General features: G+C 42.6%; 1 protein-coding gene across 1 annotated transcript in view; it reads right to left on the bottom strand.

The window, feature by feature from the left end:
• Positions 1–26,833, bottom strand: part of CPB2 (carboxypeptidase B2) — a 75,796-nt gene that overhangs the window by 30,592 nt on the left and 18,371 nt on the right. Inside the window, exons 2-9 of the mRNA XM_044288051.1 lie at positions 14,059–14,097; positions 12,084–12,168; positions 9,168–9,292; positions 8,633–8,741; positions 7,622–7,723; positions 6,724–6,828; positions 4,669–4,779; positions 282–372 (exon numbers count right to left, since the gene is read on the bottom strand). Of these exons, the coding sequence (XP_044143986.1) occupies positions 282–372; positions 4,669–4,779; positions 6,724–6,828; positions 7,622–7,723; positions 8,633–8,741; positions 9,168–9,292; positions 12,084–12,168; positions 14,059–14,097 (767 nt within the window). The remainder of the gene's footprint in view (positions 1–281; positions 373–4,668; positions 4,780–6,723; positions 6,829–7,621; positions 7,724–8,632; positions 8,742–9,167; positions 9,293–12,083; positions 12,169–14,058; positions 14,098–26,833) is intronic.

Here is a 26,833-nt window from a genome sequence, read left to right as displayed (position 1 = left end):
ATATAGCAGAAAAAATTTAAATGTTATGACTGCTAGAACATAAAGGGGGGAAATATTGGTCCTTAAGTCTAAAATGTATTATGTCACTAAGGGGCACCAACAAGATTTACTGCAGACACACATAAAAATCTGCAATAAAAAAGTGACATTTCTGGTAGGGTTTTTCCAATTTTAATGGGACTGTTAGGAGGTTGAAACAACAAAAGTAACCACTAATACCCTGGTAATATTGTACAATTTATTTTCTATTAATTATATCATAAGAGGAAAAAATAACTTACCACACCACCCAGCATCAAAGTTCCTATTAAGGTCAGTCCCATAGCAGTTATTGTTTGGCTGCGTAGATCGATTCTTCCTCCACATTCTATTCTGTTATAGTTAAATAGCATAAAATATATTGTATAGTTACATATTAGAAAATCTCTTATGTTTTGTATTTAATTACATGGATATAAATGTTGCTAATACTACAAGACGCTAATACCTGTTCTTGGATTTTATTTTAACATTTCTGGGGAGGTACTGTTCTTCATTGAAGAGGTATTGTGGTGTATGGATAATTAATTCTTCTGGCAATGCTCTATGAAAAGTATGCTAAATAGCTCATACCAGTCAAACCTGAACATTTCAGAAGGAAAATGTTTAAACCGTCTAGTATTTCTAATTTAAGAGTACTGAAAAATATTCATCACAACTACTACACCTATCTCATAAATGCACCTGGCAAAATCCCAAGGCTGCCCAAAATAGCTGAGCGTTGGCTCGGCTATTTCCATCGGCCCCATAGAAATGTTTGGGAGCGGTGGTCGCATAAGAGCGGTGCGCTCCCATTCACTTCTATGGGGAGAGCGCTTGGTGGTGGCTGGACCCGGGGAAAGCCTAGCGATATGCCCCCATTGTCTCAGATGGGAATACACCTTTAAAAATTTCAAGTTTGTCCTCTGTAGCTTCCTGGTTTTCACTGATTCTACAAACTGTTCTTTCTCATTCTGACTGAAATCCATTAGAAAGCTGTTCTTGTTCCTTCTGTAGTCTTATCTCTACTTTCCTTACCACTCATAAACACTCATTTAAAGGGGTTATCCAACACTAAAAGAGTGGCCCAGACCTGCCCGACCCAGGGTGGGGGGTGATGTTCACCTGATCCCCACCGCTGGATGCGGTTTCTTGGCCTCTTGGGCAGGCAGTTCCACTCTCACGTGCGCCGAGGAAAACATCTGTTGACGGTGGCACATGTGACCTCTGCAGCCAATCACAGGCCACAGAGGTAACCTGATCCCCCTGCGTCACATGTGATGTCACGCGTGACGCAAGGGGAGCAAGTCACCATTGCAGCCTTTGAGACCGGATCCAACGGCGGGAATAAGTTAACCATCACCCCAGTGGCAGGTCAGGTGTCCATAGCCTTTAAAGGGATTGACCGGGTTCAAAACTGAACCCGGACATATTCCCATTTTCACCAAGGCAGCCCCCCTGACTTGAGCATAGGAGCAATTCATGCTCCGATGCTCTCCTTTGCCCTGTGCTAAATCGCGCAGGGCAAAGGTATTTTTTGGAGATCCGGTGATGTACCGGGCCCTCCATGGGGCTGCCAGGCAGAGGCTTCTGTGCAGTAGTGAGCTCGGTGACGTCACTGGCACTGATGGGCGGGCTTTAGCGCTGCCCTAGCCTGTAAAACGGCTAGGGCAGAGCTAAAGCCCGCCCATCAGAGCCGGTGACGTCACCGAACACACTGCTGGGTGGAAGCCTCCACCCGGCAGTGTGTTATTGTAAATAAAAGAGCTCTTGCCCTGCGTTATCCAGCACAGGGCAAGGGAGTGCATCGGAGCATGGGGTGAAAGTATGGGTATGTCTCGGTTCAGCTCTGATCCCGGACAACCCCTTTAAGTATTGTTTAGATAATCGAGCAAAAAACGGATGACATTTGTGTGACATCCATGTTGCATTCTTTTCTTTTGCAGATCAATTGTGGACATAAGTAAACGCAATGCACACAGAGTCAATTCAGTTTTTTTTCCGGACCCATTGAATTGAATGGTTCCACATACGGGCTGCAAAAAAAAAATGGAACGGACACGGAAAGAAAATACGTTTGTGCGCATGAGCCCTTAAAATGTATCGCCTCGAGAGACTTCGGTGAATAACTTCGGCATTTGATTTTTAAACTTGAAAACCAAGGAATCAGAATTCGGCTTCGGTACCGGCTGGGACCTTGGTACCGAAACCAACTTCGGATCGAAGTTTTAAAATGGTTTTCAAGTTCTAAAATCGAAGTCCAAAGTTATTCACCGAAGTCCGGCAAGACTAATTAATTTCTCTCGCCGGAGCCCATACATTTGAATGCTGTACAGAGACGAATCTCTGTACTGCATGCAAACGATGTTATGAGTGAATTGACTTTGGATCTATGATCCGAAACTCAATTCGCTCAACATTACTTTTAAGATACAAAATAGAAATTTAGAGTTCTTACCTGGAACACATTGGCCCAGATTTACTAATCCTATAGACCTGCACCAGTTTTTTCACAGGGCTTAGGCTGGATGATTAATCTGGGGAAGGGATAGACACTTTTCTCTGACTCTATACCAGCTATTGGTTTGCTTACTGCTTTTTATGCTAGAATTGTGCAATTTTGGGCATCTTAGGCCTGACCCATTCAGCTAAGTCCTAACCCTTTGTCAGGTGATGTCAGGAAACTGTAGAAACCCTAGATGCACCAAATTGTGCCAATTTGCGCCACTTTTAGACAGATTTTTGCTACAGACACTTTAGTGAATCCTTGCCATTTTTTTTTTTATGGTTATGCTATAGTACAGGGATGCTCAACCTGCGGCCCTCCAGCTGTTGTAAAACTACAACTCCCACCATGCCCTTTTGTAGGCTGATAGCTGTAGGCTGTCCGGGAATTATAGGAGTTATAGTTTTCTACAGCTAGATGGCCGCAGGTTGAGCATACCTGCTATAGTACATAGACTTTAAAGGCTATGTACACCTTCGGAGGCAATTTTTTTTATTTTTTATGATTGCATGTTACTCATTTTTGGCTAATAATAATTTTTCAATTGGCCCTTATTAAAAGTATTGAGCTGTTCTGTCACAAAGGGTTAACTGTTTTTCTAGCTGTGTGACTGGTACTTTCACTAATAAACCTTATCTCTAAACGACTAAGAGGTCATAAACACTTATTTAAGCCACATTCATATCAGTAAGATAAGAGCTGAGCTAGAAGGAGTGTTTATAATGCCAGAGAGCAAAGATAAGGAGTCTCTCTGCTCCTGGTCTGAAAAACAGATAATCCAAAGGGTGCTTCTAGAGCATGTCAGCTCTGTACAGAAAAAAGGACTCCATATTTTTTATAGAGACCAAATAAAAAAATCTTTTTCACCTCAAATAAGAACAATGCAATAATAAATAAATAAAAAATACCCCCAAAGGTGTACATAGCTTTTAAATATCCGGGTGGTCCGCATCTATCTCTATGTGGATGTTTCGGAAGGTCTTGTAGAGATGGCAACTTAAGGTGTTGTCAGTGATAGATATGTTCCCCATTGAGAAGGCAGACACAGTTTATTACCATTCCTGCCTTCTCCATTGCTGTATACAAAGTGCTCAATGAGCACTGTGTATGCAGATCAGGAAGTGGCCATGCTGCTTCATGCTTCGGTCCCAGTGATCGTGTAATTGCCAGGCCCAGGGTAAATGCACACGCTGCTGGATTGTAGCAGACCCAGATCAGCTCTGTACTGCATCCCAGGAGGCTGTATCCTGCCAGTAACTGGGGGCTAAAATATTATTATTATTTATTATTAAAGCGCCATGCATTCCATAGCGCTGTACATATGAGAAGAGGTATACATACATAATACAGACAATTGCACTAATCATACACAAGACGGATTACAAACTGGTACAGAAGGAGAGAGGGCCCTGCCCGTGAGGGCTTGCAATCTACACGATCAGCCCCAGTTACTGGAAACATAAGAAATAATAGAACATAAAGTCTTCTATGACCTCATGTAGGGCACAAGGTGCAAAAAAAAAAAAAAAAGACTAAATAAAATAAAATTTAAATAATAAAAGTCATAAAAGAATACTACAAGCCTCACAGACAGCTACAAGACCCACCCACAGTGAACTAAATGATTATAACAGAAAGGAGCACAATTTAAAAGTGTATTTTATTTGCCCTTTATGCTAATGAAAAAAAATTGAACAAAATTATTTTTACTTTCAATTTACGTTTTCCTAGGTGTAAAAAATAAAAACCAAAAAATAAAAAAATGCATAAAAATTATAGAAAAACCCCAGGAAAAACCTAGGCAATTATAATGAACTGCAGGCTTCACTTGCTTGATGACCCCTACAGCAGTTGCAAGGCAAACGCACCTTCTAACCTACAAGAGCGTCATTTTTAGTCCCACGCTTGCATAAAATGATTTGTTGACTGCTCAAGAATTTTCAGACAATGTTCGGTGGAGCAATTAGTCAAAAGCAGAACTTTTGTCATAGATTTTATACAGCATTCCACAAAAAGAACATTGGATGTGGTGTAGTGCGATGATGTGGGCATGATACATCACTTCTGGACCTGAGTGACTTGATATAGCTGAAGGAGCTATAAACCACTACTTGTAATAAGTGCTGTAGAAATTGCATACTTACTGAGGTCCATGTATAGTCATATCCATCTACATTCATGACTGGTAAGATGTAGAAGTCAATATATTTCAATAGATTTGTCATATACTCGTCTGCACCATAGAATCCGACAGCCTAGACAGTAAGCAACAGAGTGCAATGTTAGATAACTATGTATTATTACTATTTATTATTAGAACTATTTATTATAAGGTATTGCTGAGCGAATCGAAGCATCCGAAGTGGAATTCAATCCGAGTTGAGGAAAAATTTGATTTGCCATGAACCTGAATTTCCTCGCGATTCATGGTAACAAATAAATTTTTACTAAAATGTTGGCTGAAAATAAAAAAAGTTATACTCACTTCATCCACTTGATCGTGGAGAGACCGTCCACTTCTGTCTTGATTGAAGAAAACCCGCCAAAGGACCTGCGGCGAGTGTGAAGAAGTCACCGCGTGATCATGCTGGCTGCGCACGGTGATGTCGTGATGTCACCAAATGATCATGTGGTGACGTCTTCATGCTCGCAGCAGTTCCTTTGGCGGGTTTTCTTCAATCAAGACAGGAGTGGACGGCCTCTCCGAAAAATCAAGTGGATGAAGTGAGTATAATTTTTATTTAACCCGGGATTAACCCCCTGAGCACCTGAACATGAGCCTCAGATGCCGCAATCAGCGTTGAATGCAGCATCCGAGGGGTTAAATGACAGGGGCAGTATGATCATTGTGCCCGCACCATATAATGAAAAGCGATTAGTGACAAATTAATTCATAACAAATCAAATTTCTTGTCGAAATTTGGTAAAGCTGGCGAATTCAAATTTTCTAAACTTTGCTCATCTCTGATATAAGGGTAAGATTTGGAAAAGTAAATTCCCCTGTACCCCTGTGGGCCCGTCCGAGCCTGTACTGAGGGCAGGGGCGGTTTGGCCATAGACCTTACAGGGAAATTTCCCGGTGGGCCGATGCTCAGGGGGCCACTCAAGCCCCCATCTCTGCCGCTGTTGATTCCCAGAGACCTGTGGGGGGCAGCTGTGGAGCAATGCAGCCAGAATCTAGCAGTGGGGACCAGTTAAGCTTGAACCCCACTGCAGGTCCAGCCACTCAAAGAGGTCTGTTAAAAAAGTTTAGTCTTGGATAAGCCATTTAACTCTATAGGGAAGATTTATCAAAACTGGTATAAAGGAAACTGGCTTATTTGCCAAGAGCAACCAGTCAGATTTCACCTTTCATATTTCAGGGAAAATGAAGGGTGGAATCTGATTGGTTGCTATGGGCAACTAGGCCAGTTTTCTTTTACACCAGTTTGATCAATCTCCCCGTATGTCTTTGCAGGGAATTTGCATCCCTGTCAAATGACTCATTTAACTTTATGCTAATATCAAATCAAATTGAATTTTCAATTTACAATGTAAGGCCTCTTTCACACTACCGTTTTTTTTTTCCGTTTTGCGGTCCGTTTTTTGCGTTCCGTATACGGTCCGTATAAGGAACCATTCATTTGAATGGTTCCGCAAAAAAACGGAATGTGTTCCGTATGCATTCCGTTTCCGTATTTCCATTTTTCCGTTCCGTTGAAAAGATAGAACATGTCCTATATTTGGCCGCAAATCACAGTCCGTGGCTCCATTCAAGTCAATGGGTCCGCAAAAAAAACGGAACAAATACGGAAATGCATCCGTATGTCTTCCGTATCCGTTCCGTTTTTTGCGGAACCATCAATTGAAAATGTTATGCCCAGCCCAATTTTTTCTATGTAATTACTGTATACTGTATATGCCATACGGAAAAACGGAACGGAACAACGGAACGGAAACGGAACCACAACGGAAGCAAAAAACGGAACAACGGATCCGTGAAAAATGGACTGCAAAACACTGAAATGGACATACTGTAGTGTGAAAGAGGCCTTATGTGAAGCTTATTGCACCTGTGTAAGGTACACCTTGTATATGGTGTATATAAAAATGTGATTTGACATAAAGTCCACTATTATAATGCTTTATGTTTACTTCTAGTAATACACTGTTACTGATCATGTAATAAGATATCTTAGCAGATGCTGGCCGATGCTCACATGTCCAACAAACCACAAGCAGAATGCTGGAGAAATCCACTCCCTGGCGTGTATACCACAGTCAATCCATATTGCGTTTGTTGCTTTCTTCTCTTTCCCCGTCATCTAAGAAACAATCAAAGGTGGAAAAAACATGATGTCTAATATTTTAGCAAATTTGTGGCTACAACCCCTACACAGCTGCACATCTCTATTCCAATATGTTCAGCTGCTGCTTCTGCTACATGTTGTAGTGGTAGCGCTGGCAGAGGCAGTGGAGCAGTGACTCAGCGGGAAGTGGAGAGAGAGCTCATGTGGTCGGCAGGTGTCTGCTTGGTGAAAACTCTGGCGAGCTGGGTACAGAGCATGTCCTGGTAATAAATCTCTATCATTTTATTGAAAAGCTATTATCTTCTTCTCACTATGGAACACACTAACTGACACAAAACTATCTCGCTCTGTCAGGCGTCCTCTCTCTTCTATCCCTGCATCAGCATTTCCTGATTGGCCATGCTAGAGGGGGGGATGCCTGGAAGTCTGCATTATGGGGGAGCCCACCGAGCCACCCCTTGAGGTAATGTGATCCTTCTTCTCTAGCGGCCGCCATGTTGAGTAATCCATGTGGGACAAGTTTCAAAAGTTTCAGATTTATTGAAATCTAAAACCTTTGGAAAATGCGGAACAAAAATAATTTATGCTGGATCTATTTGCTCATCTGTATTGCTAACCCATGGAGTCTCCTTAAACTGGTCACTCTTTAATGATCAAACGCCGCACACTAAATTACGAGACTGAACAAAGAAGATACCTCTGTGTCACCAGCTGCTGTCAAATTATATGTATGGTTTCCCTGGCTCCAGAAACCCAGACCAAATTTTTAAAAGATAATGGTGGGGTTCTTCACGTATTGTAACTTTACCTTCAGAACGTAGAGAGGCCGCTTTTCAAATGAATTTCCAATGTTAATTTTCTCCAGCATATCAGGATATGACTCCACCATTTGTTCCATCCAGAAGTATATCTAATAAGTAAATATAGATTGAAAATGACTTTGTTGAATCAATATAGCTCATATTAAGAGCTAATTCACACATTAAAAAAAGTACGCGTGATGGCCATTTTTGTAACGGCTGTTCTTAGAACCAATTAAAGTCTATAAGGTTATTCACATGGCTGTTTTTTTAATGGCCAAATGGACTCCATTAAAATCAATGGGCCCGATTTGTTGCTACTAACGGGGTGTGAGGGCATTATTATGGCCACTACAGAGGGCACTATGAGAATATACAGGGAGCACTATGGGGGCTATTATAGATACTGGGGGCACTAAGGAGGGCATAATACAGCATATACTGAGGGGAATTCAATGATTGGGATTTAAACAAAAGCCAATGAAATTCATCTGCTTTTTAATATATATATATATATATATATATATATATATATATATATATATAATATATATTTTTTGCCATTATGTGAATGGATCCTAAAGAGTATTCATATCCCGTTGATATGCCATAAAAGTTGTGGATGAGAACAATACATTTGTATTTCATATTTTTAGTATCTAGATCATGACATATTGGAAAACATACCAATGATCATGGTTACTAACATAATCTGGAACAGTGATATCGTACTTAGGTATTTAGGTACATGTTCGGTACACATACTTCTGTATTGAATAGTATACGTTATTTCATACAGTAGAATAGAAAGGAATGCCAATGCAAACTTCAACCACATACTGTATAAAAAAAAGACACAACAACATACATTGGGTCAATGGGCCCTATAAAATAAAAGTTTTAAAACATGATGTGAATAGAGCCTTATTCACATACATGGTGATGTAATGAGAATATTGTTGTACTATTTGGAGCATACAATTACTATAAATAATACTAAAAATAAGAAAAAGATTTACATCATCTAGGGAATGATACTGTTCATAGTAAGAAGTGGTGCTTCGTTGACCAGAAGTGTCATTGTATGTTTGCTGATCAATAAGGCTCTGGGTATTCTCCACCAAAACACTAAGTAAAAGAGATGAACATACAATTAGGAGGGATATCAGAATAAACGTGAAATGTGAGCCTTAGGCCTCCTGCACACGAACGTGTGTGCCCCGTGGCCATGCTGCGGCCAGAAAAATGCGGGCCGCAATGCACGAACACTGACCGTGGGGCAGCCGCATCGGATCGCGGACCCGTTCACTTTAATGGGTCCGCGGTCTGCCCGTCCGGCAAAAAGATAGGACATGTTCTATCTTTTTGCAGAACGGAAGTACGGGACGAAGCCCCACGGAAGCACTCCATGATGCGTAATGCCCACGGAACGGCGCCCGTGTGTTGCGGATCTGCAAATGCGGTCCGCAATACGACCACGGAGCGCACACGTTAGTGTGCAGGAGGCCTTAGAAAAGATCATTTCCAACATACTATTAGCCTTGTTTTACTCACGTATATGTAATGGCAGATTCCTTCAGCTTAGCCTTCACCTCATCTACCACAGAAGCATTTACATAGAAGTGGACTTCTTTATTCTTCTGTATATGCTCAGGTGAGTCTGGCTTCCAGAGGACAATCTACAATTTGTTCCACATGTACAAATATTAATCATTCACCTTTAATATGAGACCTAAGACCTCCCAAGTAAATTCTTTCAGGCCCAAAATAGACTATAACACACTTTGGGGGCTTCAGATATGGAGTCAAGACCCACCTCAGGACCACACATCATCACACTCTGTGGCTCACATTTATCTTGGTGTTTGCATCAAAAAGTTGAAACATTTTACCTAGTGTAATGTTGTGGACCAAAGTTATTACTCTTTATTTATTTTATGAACTTATATAGCAGTACTATATTCCGCAGCGCTTCACAGACATTAGCATCACACTGTCCCCCAGTGGGAATTCCAATGTAAGGTCCCTATCAGTATGTCTTTGGAGTGTGGGAGGAAACCCACGCAAACACAGGGAGAACATACAAACTCCATGCAAATGTTCTCCTTGGTCAGATTCGAATCTAGGACCCCAGCGCTGCCTGCAAGGTGCCAGTTTCACTACCTTTTTATGCATTCATGACAAAAATGGAAAATGACAAGCAAAAGGTGTGTAATTTGCAATTAAGTGTGAAGTGCGACACATTCATAAAGGAGATGATGTGTAAAAAGGAAATTATAGACAGGCGAGAGTTAAAATTAGAATGGAACATATGCATTTATCATCCATGATGTTGCTATGCTAAATTGGGCAAAATGCATAGTATTTACTAAGGATGTGTGACCTTTTGATAAACTTAGCAGGTTGGATTTATATAGAAATTATTTAATTCTTAATAAATGTGGGCCCAAGCTTTGTGTACCCTGTATGGTGCAAAGATATGGCCACTCTTAGAATGCTGAGTTATTTCCGTATCTCGCATTAGGGGCTCATGCACGCGACCGTGTGCCGGTCTTTTCCGTATTGCGGCCCACATACGGTGTGTCCGCAATAAATGGGCACCGGCCGTGTGCATCCATTCACTTCAATGGGTCTGTGATCCAGGAGATGCAGAATGGAGGCTCGGATCGTAAGCCCTACACTGTGCTTCTGTGGGTTTACTGTATGTGCCTCCGCATGCACTACTTCTTTGCGGTGCGGACAGATCACGGACTCATTCAAGTTGAATCTGTCTGCTGCAGCCGCACATATGTTGCCGTGCATTGGGGACCGCAAATTGCGGTCTCCGATGCACGGAACGGCCGGCACGCGGTCGTATGCATCAGCACTAACTATAACAGCAACCACCTCTTTCTTGCTAATGAAGGAATATAAGATGCCTGTTTTCAGTATTTGTGAGGGTCCCATCAGTCCGATGCTCATCAGTCAATTATTTATGAGAGACCCTATAGTACGGTATTTATATTTAGTGTTTATAAGACAAAAATCAGTGTAATAGTAAAAAAAAAAAACTCTAATAACATAGTTTGTAAGGCTGAACAAAGACATCCATCTATCTATTTTTTTTGTAGTGCAGACGGATCCTCAATGCACGGCACAGACGGCACACGTTTGTCTGCATGAGCCCTTAGACAGCGAATGTTCTCAACTATTGATGCACCTCCCCCATGTACAAGTGAAGTCAGAAACAGCAGAAATATAAATGTATAAATTACAAGTTTTACTGAATCTTTTCCCATAAAACTATATATGAATCTGCTCAGCTCCTCCTGCTCTATAACATGCTTCAAGCAGACTGCACTGCATTTTGTGGTGACAGATCCCCTTTAAGGTAGACATAAGCAAACCTCAGTAGTGTTATCTTGATCAGCACTAAAAATTAATGCTATGATTGCTCTCCCATAAAAGTGCCTCTGGAAAAGCACTATTCATGCCCTGTATAGAGTAATTTAGTTAACATTTTGTGCATTAACATAATAAATCACACCAAGTGACACGGTGCAGGTTCGATTTGATTAGTTACTGTGCAGAACACATCTGCTTTACTTTTGCATCCGTTTTCATAAATCTAAATGAACGACTTGCAAATAACCAAAGGGCAGGAATCACACATGCAATTTTAGCCAAAGCCAGAAGTGGATCCCAAAAGAGAGCCTATACCAGTGGTGGCTAACCTCCGGCACTCCAGCGGTGGTGAAAATAAGACTCCCAGCATGCTCCATTTATTTCTATGGAGTTCTGAGAACAGCCAAGCAGGTGTGCATCTTGGGAGTTGTAGTTTTACCACAGCTGGAGTGCCGGAAGTTAGCCATCACAGGCCTACCAGTGGGTCAATGAGCTATAACGCTCAGTGGTGCTCAGAGGTACCAAGGTAAAAACAAGTGGGGTCATTTATCAAACTGGTGTAAAGTAGAACTGGCTTAGTTACCCATAGCAACCAATCAGATTCTACATTTCAAAAAGTGGAATCTGATTGGTTGCTATGGGCAACTAAACCAGTTCTACTTTACACCAGTGTGATAAATTACCCCAAATGTCCATCAATTACAACAGAATAGTCCACGGCACTCACCGATCTTCTTTTTAATTCATTTATTGTAATACAAAAAGTGCACGATGCGTCGGGAAATCAGCAGTGGGGAAGATGGCAACCGGCCTACGGCTGTTTCTCATCTACTGACGCTTTTTCAAGGCCTCTGGATTATTCTATTGTAATTGATGGATCCCAAAAGAGTAAAAACTATAAAGGAAAGACATACCTATTCTGTCTTTTGTATCCACTCATGTGCTTAAAAACGGAATCAAATACTGTCACCAAAATTGCCTGGGTGATTCCAGGAAACAGGAAGATGTTTGAGTCTTGGAATGAAAGAGTTTGGATGGGCCATGTAAGTATTTTCAGTAATTTAGGCAAGATATAAATCTCATTACCATCTCATCAAATGAAGACGTGATATTCTGAAGAATCAGAGCTTGGCGGTCACTACGGGGTAGGACATATATCACCTGGTTCTGGCTGTAAAACAATATATACATATATCGATACAGTATATATAAATGCAGTAGGCACTGGATACTTATAGGTCTACCTTGTCAATTGATAATAGTAGCCAAGCTAAAATAATAGGTAAAGTGGTATTCCCAGCCTAGACATTTATGTCATGTCCAGAGGATATGCTATACATGTCAGATGCAGGTTCCACCTCTGGGAGCTGCACCTATGCATACAACATGGGAGTCGCTCAACACCCAACCCACCTAATGAGATGGGTGCTAGCTGCCGCAAATGGAACCCACCAATGTTTATGGTATATTGCTGTGGAGTATTAGGAATACCCCTTTAATTACTATGTGAATTCTAGAAATAGTCCGGTAAAATCGGTTCTTTAGTTTTCCCCAAAAAAATTGACTGAGGCCTAATGCACATGGAAATTCAATGTGCACTGATTCTATATGTTAGCACATAGCGCCCCTATGAGACTGGTTTTTAAAGCGGTAAGGACTTTGGGCAGATTTATCAAAACTGGTGTAAAGGAAAACTGGCTTAGTTGCCCAATCAGATTTCACCTTTCATTTTTCACAGCTCCTTTGGGAAACAAAAGGTGGAATCTGATTGGTTGCTATGGGCAACTAAGCCAGTTTTCCTTTACAGGAGTTTTGATAAATCTGCCTCTTTGCGTGCTGCCACATGTTGTCCCTGAGAGGTGTTGTACATTGCTATAAGGGGTATAATCTCAGACACTAAATTAAAAAAGCTCTCTGATAATAATGGTAGGACCTACATGTAGTATCCTGAGAATGGTGGTCCGCCGAGACTTTTTGCCTGAATCATTAATACTGAACCAGGGCAACAAACACGCCTCGATGTTCAGAGAGTATGAGTTAACGGGTCATTTAAAAAATACAGAAGTTTCAAAACAGCAACTTATAAAGCAGATATGGATAGTAAAGCAACCTACAAATGTAGCAATGGTTAATTAAAGGGATTGTCCAGGATTAGAAAAACATGGCAGTGTTCTTCTAAAAGCAGCACCCCTACTTTGCACAGGTTGGTTGTGGTATTACTGCTCAGTCATATTCAGGTCAGTGGAGCTGAGCTGCAATACCAGAGACAACCCGTGAACAGGGGTGGTGCTGTTTTTGGAATAAAGCAGCCATGTTTTTGTAATCCAGAACAACCCCTTTAAGGCTGGGTCTACAAGGTGACAAACCATGGTAAAAACACGATTGTGATGTACGTTCATCTGTACCCTACGGAGAAGGTTAGGGCTACACGGCGATATTCATGTCTCACCAATGTTGTGTGACATTTATTGTATATATAGTCATCCAACTTGGATGGATTATTTGCGACTGTCGGGTCCCAGTCTCAGCATGTCGCATGTCAGAGTGCTACACCATTACCTATCATTACAAAAAATGTTGTGCGACATTGGTGCGACAAGAATGTTGTGCGACAGTTGTTCCCTTTTTATCGCCGTGTAGCCCTAGCTAGCCTACAAGTCTGCACGCACATCAAAACTCACGTAGTCACAATAGTAACAATTATTCCCACAGGGAGTTGCCTTGTGAACATGATTTCTACACAATTTGAGTCAGGGCTCATGCACACAAACGTCTTTTTTTTTCTGCGTCCATTCCGTTTTTTTGTTTTGTTTTTTGCAGTATGCGGAACTATTCAATTCAACGGGGCCACAAAAAAAAAAAACAGAACAAAGATAAGGCTGTTCTATTAGGGGCCAGCTGTCCCATTCCGCTGGTATCTGTGTTTTGCAGATCTGCAATTTGCAGACCGCAAAACATGGTACAGCCGTGTGCATGAGCCCTTATCGTGTAGCCCAAGCCTAATGAACCCCATTCAATCATTTCCTTTCTCCCCAATTAACAGTAAGGAAACCATATTTACGGTTCCACAGCCGAAGGTGTAGTTGGAGTCTCTGGAAATCTGAAATGACAAATTTATGTTAGACTTATCCACTCACATGCACACAAAAATCACAATTTGCTCTTCTGTTTTGTAAATTAAGGGAAGAAAAATGCTTTATTAAAGGCATAAAAGTAACGTACAGATCGCAGTTTGTCACATATAGAAAGCAGAGAACTTGGTATTTCTTTACCTCAAGTATACAGCAGAAAGTGTTCACAAGCTGTGGTAAATACTGCCACCTTCTGGCCAAATACAATACGAATGATACAGTCAAACTCAACAATACTGCTTGCTTTGCTTTGTTTTGTTTTTTTGTACCAATTTTCTGCCATATTATATTAATCCTCCATTAAATACAAAAGTCTACTGGTTTCCTGTTCCTAAGACCATTGCCTTGTAGGAGCCTAGATGATCCTTACAGTTACAAGCTTTTAGGTCACTATTGTGACTGAAGATAAAGACTGGAATTTGGAAGGTAACTATGTATATGAATGGAGAGGACAAGAAATAACCCAAAATTGCCACACAAATAAAAACAAACATAAAATTATTGTAGTCCCGTTTCACTATTAGGGTATGACCATGGTTGCCATGCGGCCACGCTACAGTTTTGCCACAGTGAGCTCTAAATTAAGCTGATGAAGACCACACTGTTTAGATGGTCAGTATTGTAAATGGTCATGAGGTCTCGTTCATCTTTCCGTGCCCATTTGATATCCGTGAAAGAATTAGTCAGTTTTTTTATCCTTGAAGATGTCCGTGAAGGATCCATGTTTGGTCCGTGTGTCCGCTTTTGCCCTGTGTCATCCATATTCCAAGGACGCAGCTCATCTGAAAATTAATTTCCAGAGCATCTCCTATCAGTGCACTGCAGCTGACATGGCAACCGCTGCTACATCTGTATGCATCATCCACTACTTCCAACTGCAAATTTCAGCAGGAGATGCGGGCACCTCCACTGATCAGCTGCTTGAGAAGGCTGAGGTGCTCGTGTGAGCGCAGCATCTTCTTCAGTGTTTATCTGCACAAGGCCTCATGCACAGGACCATTTGTATTTTGCGGTCAACACACGCAAAAAAATGCAGATGACGTCCGTGTGCATTCCGTATTTTGTGTCACAGAATAGAACAGTCCTATCCTTGTCCGTTATGTGGGCAATAATAGGACATGTTCTATTTTTTTGCAGAACAGACATGCGGACATAAGGACACGGAATGCACACGGAGTGAATGGTTCCGTATACAGTATGCAAAAAAAAAAAAAACAGACACGGAAAGAAAATCGTGCATGAGCCCCACGGTCTAGTTTGTAGTGGCGGTGCAGTGTAATTACAGCTTCTACTCCTACTAACCCTTTCAGTACCAAGCCACTTTTCACTTAAATCCCAGGCCTATTTTTGCAAATGTGATGTGTCTTTTTATGTGGTGAAAACTCTGGGTGCTTTTACTTATGCAAGCTTTTCTGGGGTTGTTTCCTCCTGACTCATTGTACTATATGTTAGTGATAAATTTGAGTCAGTATGTTTTTCCTTTATTTAATTTTAAAAAAAATCCAAAATTTACAGAAAATTAAGAAAAATTAACAATTTTTCGAAATTTCTATTTCTCTGCTTTTAAGGCAGATAGTGATAGTTATTGCTCTACATTTGCCACATGTATGTTTTATGCTTGTATCATTTTGATAATAACATTATTATTTTTTTAGGACATTAGAAGGCTTAGAGCTTTCACACGAGCATGTCCCTTTCAGGAATCGCGCTCCATGTGAGGGAGGGATTGTGCGGTCTGGACTACTGAAGCACCCTGCACTATTATGATTGGTAATGCTGTGTGCCTCTACCTGACCTTCTACAGAATCATACTGACATAAAGCTGTCAGTATGAATGTGATACAGAAAAGTCAGGCAGAGGCACACAGCATTATCAATCATAATAATGCCGGGTGCTTCCGTAGTCCAGACCGCACAATCCCTCCCTCACACGGAGCGCGATTCTTAAATGTAAATGTTTTCTCGAAAATTTCCAAAACTCACTTTTTTAAGGACCAGTTCAGTTGTGAATAGGGTTGAGCAAACCCAAACTGTAAAGTTCGGGTTCGTATCAAACTTTACGATTTTTTGACCCTGGACCCGAACATTTCAGTAAAAGTTTGGGTTTGAGTTCAGTGTTTAGCGATTTAAGGGCAGCCAATCAGCAAGCGTTTAACTCTGTGCCCTTTGAAGCCATCACAGCCATGCCTACTAATGGCATGGCTGTGATTGGCCAGTGCAGCATGTGACCCAGCCTCTATATAAGCTGGAGTCACCTAGCGCTGCACGTCACTCTGCTATTACTAGTGGAGGGAGAGGATTCTGCTGCTGCTGTGAGGGAGAGAATAGGAAACAATTCTGGTGTTCTTGGTGTTAAATCTGCAAACTACAGCGATTATTTTTGTGGGTGCTATGCTACATTTTTGTACCCCTGAGCCCAGTGCCACAGAGGAATGAGCTTTAAAGGGAACCTATCACCGGGATTTTGTGTATAGAGCTGAGGACATGGGTTGCTGGATGCCGAATACCCAGTCCCCATAGCTCTGTGTGCTTTTATTGTAAAAAAAAAACGATTTGATACATATGCAAACTAACCTGAGATGTGTCCTGTACGTGAGAGGAGTCAGGGACAGGACTCATCTCAGGTTAATTTGCATATGTATCAAATCGTGTGTTTTTTTACACAATAAAAGCACACAGAGCTATGGGGCTTGGGTATTGCAGATGTGCTAGCCGCCATCTAGCAACCCATGTCCTCAGCTCTATACACAAAATCCCGGTGACCGGTTCCCTTTAATCAGTCTATTTGTTAGGTCGGCATCGACGACCATTTTTGCAACTGCATGTGTGCCATGGACATTACTTTAATCCTGTTCTAGTAGCTCAGTGGGCGACATCTAGGCATTTTTTAAGGACACCTGCACCGCATATGTGCCACGGGAAGGGAAAATAATATAGGTAATCTGTCTGTGACTTCAGGGCCCGGGGGGGGGGGGACATATTCAAATTTTTTTCTGTGAAGTACCCCTGTGCTTAATATCTGACAGGGAAAATCTATTCATTAAATCCAACTGTTAGATTCTAGGGGGACACATTCCCTTTTTTTTGGCGGTCAAGTACCCCTGCGGCCTGCAGTGCATACCTGCCAGTAAAAATAATTCAATTACATTAGTCTGTCACATATTTGTGTGACCTAAAGCGATTTTTTTTTTTCCTCTTTCTGACACCGGCGCTGCATATCTGACAGTCAAATAAAACCAGTAAATACTGCTGTTACATTGGTGTTTGACAAATTCAAAACATTTTTGACAGTGAAGTATTTGTATTACCGTATATTCCGGCGTATAAGACGACCCCCAACTTTTCCAGTTGAAATATAGGGTTTGGGCTATACTCGCCGTATAAGACTACCCCTCCAACAACATTTACTTTGGCATCAAGATCTGCAGGTAATTGTTGTGCAATTTTCATCTTTTGCCTCAGTACCATACTTTGCCTTTCCAAGAATCTAGTACACCAGGATACAGTGGCCTTAAATCTGTTGCTGTGATCTGGGTTAGATTTGGCCACTGAAGTGCCAACAAACGTATTTTATTTTGTGTCACTACATAACCGTTTTGGCGATGCTCATTCACCATGTCTGCTACATGTTTTTCGAGTTCTGGCCAATGTGGGGTGCCTCTCCTTAATGCACACTTACCCCTTGGCATACTCTTTAATGCTTTTAATTTGCTTTCCAGTCGCAAACCATCTTTTCTGTTACTCCATATTGTCTTGCAGCAGCGCAGTTATTATGTTCCATGGCAAAGTTTACAACTTTAAATTTGAAACATATTTCTTTCTTCTTGCTGGTAGAGCCATGATGGGGTCTTGACTGCTAGCCATTTGTATACTGTACTGTATGTACTGGTGCTATACTGTATTAACCGATGCAGATACTGGTGCTGTACTGTATGTACAGGTACAGATACTGGTGTTGTACTGTATTCACCACCACATGTATCTGCTCCCCAGATAGACTCAGTTTTTTCACCACAGATAAGATGCACACCAAACTTCATTAGAGATACGCCAACATTAGAATTGGCTGAAGTGCAGATGCTCCTGCTCCCCCCCCGCCTTCCCTCAGAATCGCCAATCCAACCCAGTATACAACAACCAGCCAATCACAGCAAGCGATGTACCGGTATTTTCTGTGCACACTGCATACAAAGCCTGCTTGGATTGGGTGGGTCAGCTCTCCCTGCCTGCCCAGCACTCCTTGTCTTCAAGACGATCTGAGCGGTAGTACGCAATGTGATACTGCCGGCATGAGAAAACCACTGAGAGCAGGAAGAGGGGGCTGCTTCAGGAGCGGCTGGCCGGGATGCAGCACACGGTGGCTCAGCTAGAGGGCGCCTGTCCCTGAAGCTGGAGAAGGACAGCTTCTCCAGTCTAGCTAGGAAGTAAGTTTCAGCACGCTGTATACCGGCATATGGGACGACACCCGGCGTATAAGACGACCCCCGACTTTTGAGAAGATTTTCATGTGTTAGAAAGTAGTCTTATACGCAGGAATATACAGTAAATTCGCCTGTCACACTGTTGTGTGACCTTAAGAAATGTTTTCTCTTTATGACACCGGCACAGGCTTACTTAGTGAACTTAATTGTTGACTATTGGCGGTTACATTGTCGCCTGACATAAACCATCTGTTAGTTTGGTGGGTGAACGCAAAGAATGAGGAGAGTGTCAAATAAGGGACGTGGCCCTGGTGGTGGTGCTGCTGGTGTTGGTGGAGCTCCTGTTGCAGGGAGAGGACATGGTCGATCTGTGCCAGCTACACACCCAAGTGAAACACCTTCCTCAGGTGCGAGTAGGCGACAAAACCTGCAGCGATATTTGGTCGGACCTAATGCTGCTCTAGGAATGGTGAGGCCTGAACAAGTACAGGCGATGGTAGATTGGGGGGATGACAGTGCCTCCAGTTCCTTCACATTGTCTTCCACCCAGTCTCTTGCTGAAAGCTTAGAGTTGGCACCTGCAGTCCATGTCCATCAGTCTTTCACCTCACCCCTTGGCAAATCAGCCAAGCAGTCTGAGCCCCAAGTCATGTAGCAGTCTCTTCTGCTTTTTGATGATTCTGCTGGCAGGGTTTCCGTGGGCATCCACATAGCCCTGCACCAGAAGTGGAAGAGATTGTGTACACCGATGCCCAACCACTTATGTTTCAGGATGAGACATTGGAAGACCACCGCAGCACGTCTCTGATGTGGCTTTCTGCAGTGTGCAGACTGACAAGGAGGGCAGGGGTAAAGAGTGGGTGGAAGATGATGTGGAGGATGATGAGGTACTAGACCCCACATGGAATCAAGGTCATGCGAGTGACGTGTGCAGTTTGGAGGAAGAGGTGGTGGTCGCACAGAGGCACCAGCACAGCAAAAGAGGGAGCAGGGTGCAAAAGTGTCTGCTACATTGTCAGGTGACATTTTACCATTTTTGCCATGAATAAACCCCTGCTCTGCATAGGAGACAGGGACCTAAATTTCTAAATATTGTCTGTTACATTCTTGGGTGACATTTTACCATTTTTGCCGTATACAAACCCTTGCTCTGCATAGGTGACAGGGACCTAAATTTCAAAAATTCGTCTGTTACAATGATGGTTGAGATTAATCCATTTTTGCCAGTGAAAAACCCCTGCTCTGCATTGCTGACAGACAGACAGACAAACTAAATTTAGTAAAAACGTCTGTTACTGATCGGAAGATGCGCGAGTATAAGCACACGCTGGTAGACGCACTGCTGGTGGCATTCCCACCTGACACCGGGGGCACAGTGGAAGCACAAGGCGAAGGCAGAGGAGGAGGAAGAGGTCGTCAACGCAGCTGGGGCACTGCCAGCACCTCAGAAGGGAGGGTTAGCATGGCCTAAATGTGGAAAAGCTTTGTCAGCACGCTACAACCAGCACCACCAGCTGATATGGAACGTCTTAGCAGGAGGCAGCATTTCAGCAACATGGTGGAACAGTGCACACGCCTACACGTACTGAATGACGGGTCTGCCCCCTTCAACTTCTGGGTCTCCAAATTGGGCACATGGCCTGAGCTTGCCCTTTACACCTTGGAGGTGCTGGCCTGCCCTGCAGCCAGTGTATTGTCTAAAGGTGTGTTTAGCACAGCAGGGGGCGTCATCACAGACATGCGCAGCCGCCTGTCCACAGCCAGTGTGGACAAGCTCACGTTCATTAAAATGAACCAGGTAGGGATCCCACAGGACTTGTGCACACCTTGTGCAGAATAGACATGTATACCGGCCTCACCCAGCCATTGTTATATTCCAGCGAACTTTCTCTTTGTTTTATTTTTTATATTTCCCAATGTTTTGGGGTCTACCCAAATTTTAAAAAAATATATAAAAAAAAATAAAAAGCAGTGTTGGCTATGGCTACCTCCTCCTCCTCCACCTTCGCTTCCACCAACACCGCCACATCCACCGCCTCCTCAACCTCCTACTCCATATGGACCTCCTCCTCCTAGATCAAGATTATTATTTTTTATTTTTACGTATTTTATGTTATTTTAAGTAATTTCCCTATCCACATTTGCTTGCAGAACCTGTGGTAAATCCTGATTTACTGACACTAATTATATCACCTCCTCAATACTAAGGAAATCCTGAAAACATGACCGACAGGTGGGCCCTGAGGACTGGAGTTGAGGAACCCTGCTCTAGGGGACATTATAACTGCTGTGGACACTATAGGAACATTTGGGGTAATTTATCAAACTGGTGTAAAGTAGAACTGGCTTAGTTGCCCATAGCAACCAATCAGATTCCACCTTTTATATTTGACAGCTGTTTTGGAAATCCAGTTCTACTTTACACCAGTTTGATAAATGACTCCAATTATGTTTTAGGGTCACTATTTTTTAAGCAGTATAGTACCTTGGACATTGGGGAGCAAAACGGGCACAGTATTGGGAGTGGCAGCAGGATGACACCGTGGGGACACTAGGATGAGGAGGTTGATGGAAAAATTAAGAAATCTAACGTGTCTGTGTTACAAACTGTAGAGACGAGATGCGGCTGAAAGAATTTGCCATGGAGGTCTGGGTCAAATGGAGGAGAAGAGGAAAGAGAAGGTCTACATGACAGGAGAGTCACTGGATGTAAGAGGTATGTGGTGCTGTATTCTCCTCCATGTCTTTTTTATTCTAATTATATGTATTTTAAATTTGGCGACCAAATTTTTCAGTTTAGGACACAATTTGGGGTATTTTTTTTTGTCTCAAGATGTCTCGCTGTGTGCTGCAATTACTCTATTAATTGTACGTGACTGAATAAGTCCTTGCAGGCACCAGCAAACCCAACAAACGGAGTGCGGTACTCCAAAACTTAACACTATGGCCTAAGAAGAGACTGTGGCGCTCATGAAGCACCGCAGCCTCTTCATACAAAAAAAAAACTAAACTAAAATGGGGAAGGGGGGGGGGCCAAGTTGGTTAGACAGCCCCAGGCCTATCATGCACTTAATCCGCCCCTGGAACTGGTGTGATTACCCTGGACCACCACTACAAAGCGGACGGCTACTTTCACACGCTCAGTATTTGGTCAGTATTTCTCATCAGTATTTGTAAGCCAAAACCAAGAGTGGAACTTGCAGAGACAATACAATGGAGATATTTGTACCTATTCTGTGTATTGGGCCCACTCCTGGTGTTGGCTTACATATACTGATGACACATATTGTCACTGAACCCTGATATATTTATACATAGTTATTAGATCTCCCCTCAGTCGTCTTTTTTCTAAAGTGAATAACCCTAATGTGGATAATCTTTCAGGGTACTGTAATCCCCCCATTCCAGTTATTACTTTAGTTGTCCCCCTCTGAATCCTCTCCAGCTCTGCTATGTCTGCCTTGTTCACCGGAGCCTAGATCTGTACACAGTAATGAAGATATATATACACATGTAAGTGATTACAATACTAGAGAGAAAGGATACATTTATTAGGATAAGTTTATTAGGCAAAACTGTACCTCTGGCCTGGATAAAAGATGAGATACATTTGGGCATGAAGGCATACAGGTTCCATTTGAGAAAACTGATCTTGTTATTTAATGATATTTAATGCTATCTCATCTGTTAATGCTTTGTAATATACCAAGTATAGCTTTTGTATAGATCTGTTGGGGTAAATGATCCTGTCTTAACCACTGCAGTAAGTTAGGTGTGGGCCTAGGTCCGCCCCAAGCTCAGTCAGTTAGTCTAGAGAATAGTGTGTTAGCACAGAAAGTGAGAGCTTTGACTTGTGCTCCACTCCTCACAGGACTAGACCAGAGAATTGTCTACTCAAGTGAAAGACCTTACCATTTTTACAGTACCCCAAAAAGAGAGAGAGAGATAAAGAAAAGAACCAAGAAGGTCCAAAATCTACATGGCCAAGCATTGTAATCAGTAAGATATTTTGCTGTTTAAAGCTGCTAAAGACTTTACTACAGTGGGAGGGACATTGTTAAAACACCCTTCACACTCAGACATGGTTCAAGCCATACATTTCTTAAACCCTGTACCCTTCAGTTGGGAATTACAGCCACTATTGCAAGAGTAATATTGCCAGCTACAGATTCTGCTATCTGGGAGAATACTGTGAATTATTTGCAATTGTGTTTTGATAACAATGGATACATTGCAACTTCCATTCTGCACTTTAGTAAAGAAAGACTTTTACTTTCTACAACTGGCCTGGTTACTGACTCCCGGACCATGCGCCGGCCATTGTACCCTACAGCTCCTGCCTTGCACCAGACCACAACACCAAAGGCAACCTAACCTAATTTTGCCCTGGCTCTAGAGAGCATTGGTGTGAGGATTGCCTCTAATTTTGCTTTGGCTCTAGAGAGCATTGGTGTAAGGATTGCCTCTAATTTTGCTTTGGCTCTAGAGAGCATTGGTGTAAGGATTGCCACTGTGATTGACTATTACAGCCAGGGCCACTCCCACTCCTTTACGCTGCTCCTCAGGGGCTTGTGGCCTATGGTATCCTGCAGCACATGTACCTGTAGATCCTGGGCCCTTGTAGGTTGTCAAAGATGGCATCCAAGCTAGTCCCATAAATTCTCGATTGGCAATCAATCTAGCTACCAGGCCAAGCAAATGTTGCAATATGGCAGAGACATACCTGGGAAACCCTTGCTGCGTGTGGGACAGCATTATTCTGCTGAAGTATGGCAGTTGGAAGCCCTGCTATGAGAGGTAACACTTGGCTGTAGGATGTCCTGCACATATTTCTGAGCTCTTAGTGTCCCTCATATCACTACTAGCTGTGACTGAGTGTAGTATGTGATGGCTCCCCAGATCATCACACCAGTAGTTGGGGCAGTGTGTCACGCCACCGCAATGGCAGGATTGAAGTACTCACCACCAGGCCTCCATACTCAAAACCCAAATATCATCCCATCCCAAACATAATGTGGATTCATTGCTAAAGACAATACAGTTCCAATCTGTAGCAGTCCAGATTCAGAACATCATTGCAAATGAAGGCAACAGTAGCTCGCTGTCAATGGCAGGACACCTAATGGGAGCTATGACATCACATTTCCTTTGGCTAAGGACCTGGAAATTGTAGAGGCAGGGGTGTGTAATGAAGGTGCTAACTATGTCTGGATAAAGGACAACAAAACTGTGGAAGCTGCTCATGCTTGTTCGCAGACCAAACAATCCTCCCTATTGGTGGTCTGTCTGTGCCATCCAGAGTATGTTTGCCATGTGTACATGCCCTCACATAACCACTATTTATAACACCTTCTAACAGTTAGGTCTGAACAGCCTAAATTGCAGGCAATTCTTCGAAAAACAACCATTCTGCTTTTCTCACTCCAGTGATGCACCCCCTCTCAAAGTCTGTCATCTAGGCAAAATATCTTTGAGAGCATGTCTATCAGTCAACAGTTTCTCACCAAGATGTACACTAACCAAAAGTAGCTTATGCGATCCTTTTTATAGGGTATTGGGAAAGCATTTTTACACCCTCTTGTGGCAAGACCCATTGTCTAATTAGACTCCACCTGTAATAATTTACATATCTCCATGAGACATAATTGCATGCCAAGCAGGTCCAGACTAGTATTGTGCCCAACTGCGCAGATTCTCAGTGGTCTGTCAGTGGGCTGCCTGACATGATTAAACAGGAACTGCATTGATGATACACCCCCTGAAGGTATGGTGGAGAACTGCCGGAGAAGCACTGTCCCTCCAACTCCTGCCTCACTGCTCCTAAGCTGTTCTGCCAGTCTGCAAGAGAGGTGAGAAATGTAAATGGTGATTGTGATGCTGCCAGTGGGGAAGGGGGGGGGGGGTATGGTCAGGAGTAACAATGTTAGGGCTCATGCACACAACCATATGCCCTCCGAGACATATGGTCTGTGAGCTGGCCATATGTCTTGGAACGGCATACATCATGCGCACGGGAGTACACAGCATCACAGGTTACTATGATGGTGTGTGCATCGGGCTGCCCGCAAGGCTATTGTCCCGCACGCCTATGATATTATGAGTGCGGGACAATAGCCCTGTAGGCGGCCATACCGGTATGTGCAAGGCATCATAGTAACCTATGATGCTGTGTACTCCCATGCGCACGATGTATGCCACTCCAGCGCATATGGCCTGTTCACGGATCGTATGTCTCGGAAGGCATACAGTTGTGTGCATGAGCCCATACTGTGTTACTGCCAGTGGGGTGTCACGGTGCGTGTGGGGAAAACACTCCACACCGAACACAGGAGGGAAGGGGGAAAGGTACTAGGCCTGGAAACTAGAGAGGGGGATGGTCACCCCCTAGTGAGTCCCTAATCCGTGCCTTGACTACTAGCAGTATGAACAGACTTCGATGGTAGGAGTGTTCATACGCCGTAACCTAGGCCCTATCTCACCCTAACAGTGCCCTGGAGATAGTGTCAGGACAACGGATGCCTGTTCCTTCCAAGCTAAAGGAACAGGAGACCCCCTCAGGCCTAATACCAAAAGGAAGGGGAAAACCACAAACTAACAATAGGAAAAATAGACACTTAACTCCAAATTATGCGGACGAGCTGGAACTCACTGAAGAACCAACACCAGCGCTTTCACAGCAAAAGGAGCTGTCAACCGCATAGCATGATGGGTGAGGTCAGACTTAATAGAGGAGTAGGAATTACCACTTAAGCTACACCTGAGACCAGAGGTGTGGTCAAACCCAGCAACAACATAGAAGAGTGAAACCAAAGAGGTTGTCAGCATACATCACGTGCAGCCAGTCTCCTAGATCTTCTGACCCCTGTCCCAGTAGAGACTGTGACATGTGGGAGGGGTGAATGCTGCTGCCCATGGGAAAAGGGTGGGGAGGGAATATGACTGCTGCCAGTTGTGATCAGTGGACAATGTTACTCTCTATGGGAGAGGGGTGGCCAGAGGACAATACTGCTGCCAGTGGGGAAAGCGTGGTCAGGCAAGTGACAATGATGTAGGGTATTTTATGCTGCACAGTGGTATTTACTTGGTGCTGTTGGGGAGGTAATTTATGCTGCATGGTGGTATTGGATGCTGCTGGTAGGTATTTTGAGCTTTATCATGGTATGTGGTGCTATTGAAGAGGCAACATATGTCTCTGACTATGTGATTAGGCATGTATGTGTTCCACTTTTATATGCTTTTGTGTATTGATGGTATCCATAGGGCGTGGATTACAGACCACTAATCACAAGTAGGCTGGTTTGTAATCTCAGTTCAGCCCTGATGGTGAGTTTTGCAGTAATCCGACATTTCTATCTGGCTGTATAATTTTTTTTGTCAATGAGTATACATATATCACAAAGACATTTCAAAGTCATAAAAAGGAGGAGGAATCATCCACATTACAAAATTGTTATAATTGTAACTATGCAGTATTTAATACAGCATGCTCAATATGACCGCAATTAACACTTTGTTATAATAGTATATACTGAAACACCTAGAATAAACTGCTATTCAAATAAATTATACAGAATAAAGAATAATATGCAGTGCATGTGCTGAACAAAGAGAGACTGACTATATGCACTTCACGGCCTCATAATAAATCACCTACAGTGACTGTACAAACCCGGATTATTCATGTCCATATCCGTATTTAATTACCAGTCCCAAAAGGAGCACAAGGTGAAATGTTCATTGGAGGATGAAGTGGAGGATATAAGGAGATAACTAGTCTGGATCATGTATTTGTTGTAGTCAAATATGGATATGAACATGACCAATCAATGTAAGTATGGTCACTGTATGTGATGGAGTTCATATAGTCTCTTTGATCACCACATGTAATCTATTCTTGCAGAATGTAGCTGAACAGCACTTTACTACAGTTGTGTTAATGTATACTGCTACAGCATTGTACTGTATTCATTGGGGTCTGAACATTACTTTATTATAGCTAAGTCAGTACAAACTGCCACATTTATTCATTGTGGCCAATATTATGTATATGTTGTGATTATGGATACGTCCATGACTAATCCAGGTTAGCACGGTCACTGTATGTGATTTATGTGAGGCTTTAGAGGGCATACATTGGATGTTTGTTCACCATATGTATGTCGATTGACAAAAAAATAATGCACCCAGATAAATATGTTGAATTGCCAAATAACTCAAGAGGGCTTAAGAGTGTTTCCCCTGCTGCCCTATATAAAGGTTCTCAGATACTACTTTTAAGTAGAGT

Source organism: Bufo gargarizans, chromosome 3 (assembly GCF_014858855.1).
Source record: "Bufo gargarizans isolate SCDJY-AF-19 chromosome 3, ASM1485885v1, whole genome shotgun sequence".
NCBI lineage: Eukaryota > Metazoa > Chordata > Amphibia > Anura > Bufonidae > Bufo > Bufo gargarizans.
This window is presented reverse-complemented; position numbering and strand designations above follow the sequence as displayed.